The sequence below is a fragment of the Crocodylus porosus genome, unplaced genomic scaffold (assembly GCF_001723895.1).
Source record: "Crocodylus porosus isolate Cpor-Errol unplaced genomic scaffold, CroPor_comp1, whole genome shotgun sequence".
NCBI classification, from domain to species: Eukaryota; Metazoa; Chordata; order Crocodylia; family Crocodylidae; genus Crocodylus; species Crocodylus porosus.
This window is the reverse complement of record NW_017728886.1, coordinates 2,870,735-2,872,582: the sequence shown is the minus strand read 5'-3', so window position 1 is coordinate 2,872,582 and position 1,848 is coordinate 2,870,735. Positions and strand designations below refer to the sequence as shown.

The window sequence follows — 1,848 nt, the reverse complement described above, 5'->3', positions numbered from 1 at the left end:
ATCAGGAGGTGCTACTTCACGGTCAGGGTGGCTAGGATCTGGAACCAACTTCCAAGAGAAGTGGTGCTGGCTCCTACCCTGGGGGTCTTTAAGAGGAGGCTGGATAAAAACCTTGCCGGGGTCGTTTGACCCCAGTACTTTTTCCTGCTATGGCAGGGGGTCAGACTTGATCTGCTCAGGTCCCTTCTGACCCTACAAACTATGAAACTAAGCTGGAAGACTATGGCAGCCAACAATGGAAACATGCAGAGAGCCATTTCAAATGAGAATACCATTATACCATAACTTGATAGATGGTTGCATCGAGAAAAAAGGGCCATTCTGCTCTTTTCCTTTTGACATATCTAGGGATAGTTCTGACAATAGCATTTCTCATTTTTTTGTTTATCCCTCCTACCATCTCCCAGGGGTTAGCAAAGGAACGGGGTATCTGCATTTCATTGTTTGCCACCCTGCTCCCATTGAAGGTAATAGTCCAAGTAAAATCAACAGTCAATGATATAGGGTGCACTTTAATGCACAGTAGCCTGTTTTCCTGCGCATTAATGCATCACCTAAAAAATGGTGGAATTACACTAATGCACAGTAAAACAGGCTATTCAGCACTAAGTGTCACTTATAAAACGTGCACTTCTGGTACTGTGCATTAGGGCAGCCTAATGCACATTTATTAATACCCATTAGGAAGAGCACGTTCATGCACATATAGATGTGCCCATAGTTGCCACTGACATCACCAGAGCAGGATCAGGGGTGGGTTACATAGCATAGCTAGCTGGTACTAAAATATATGACAATCACACACATCAAGGGTATAAAAGGGAATGAGAGGAAATCGTTTAGAGGGTCTCACAGGAGGCATAGGAAGAAATACAGCATTGGAGAATTCAGGTAGATGTCAGAAAAACTTTAGTAAGCACGAAATCTACTGAGTCATTTTCATTCTAATTTGGACAAAACAGACCTGGCCAAACTGCTGGTTCTAACTATTTAAGTTGGTGAGTTTAGCAACTGTTCGGTGAACAAATCACAATTGCTTTGCATGCTAAAATGATCCAAATAGTTTTAATAATACATTTGAGCTGGTGACTCACAGCCACATCAATTAGAGTGAATGTTCTATTAATTATTTGATTATAAAAAAAAAAAAATCACTGTTTCCGACTTGTCGCAGTTGTACAGGGTTGTCTCTGTTGCCTGATCAAATGAATGGACTTGCATAAACTTCCTCCTGCTAAAACGAGCTTCATTTAGTCCTGGACTTGACATTTCAGTGCTTTATTAAAACCGTTCTTTGCTGCGGTGTGTCTGGAGAAGACCAAGGGGGGATTGAATAGCAGCCTTCAACTAGCTGCGGGGGGGCTGCAAAGAGCATGGAGCTGGACTGGTCTTAGTCCTGGACTTGACATTTCAGTGCTTTATTAAAACCGTTCTTTGCTTTTGCGACTGTGTGTATGAACATCACTTCAAAAGTACAACCTTTCCAAATTAACAAATGAAGTATGGCTCATATTCTCCCAAACTTAATCAAGACTTACCACTTGCAAAAATACTTGCAATTAACTTTTTCTCTTCATTGGCCATTTTTTTAGGGCACAATCCTGAACCTACACAAAACGGGGAGGATGAGCTAATAGCAATTTTTCATTTCCTTTTCACTGTTCCTCCTACATGTTAAATGCATCACTTATAACCTTCACAACAGCACTGCCTATTGAAATGATGCAAATAGAATTACCTAAAGCCTTTACAAATGTTAGCAACTGCTTTTTTCTCCTTTATTCTCTTTTGGGCGATAAACAAAGATTTGACTTCACTGTTTTCCATGTAGATCTATCATTTTTAAGT

General features: G+C 40.6%; 1 protein-coding gene across 1 annotated transcript in view; it reads right to left on the bottom strand.

Moving 5' to 3' along the window:
* Positions 1–1,584, bottom strand: part of LOC109314775 (vasoactive intestinal polypeptide receptor-like) — a 54,406-nt gene extending 52,822 nt beyond the window's left edge. The window contains exon 1 of the mRNA XM_019542501.1: positions 1,539–1,584. Within this exon, the coding sequence (XP_019398046.1) occupies positions 1,539–1,584 (46 nt within the window). The remainder of the gene's footprint in view (positions 1–1,538) is intronic.
* Positions 1,585–1,848: the final 264 nt, after the last annotated feature.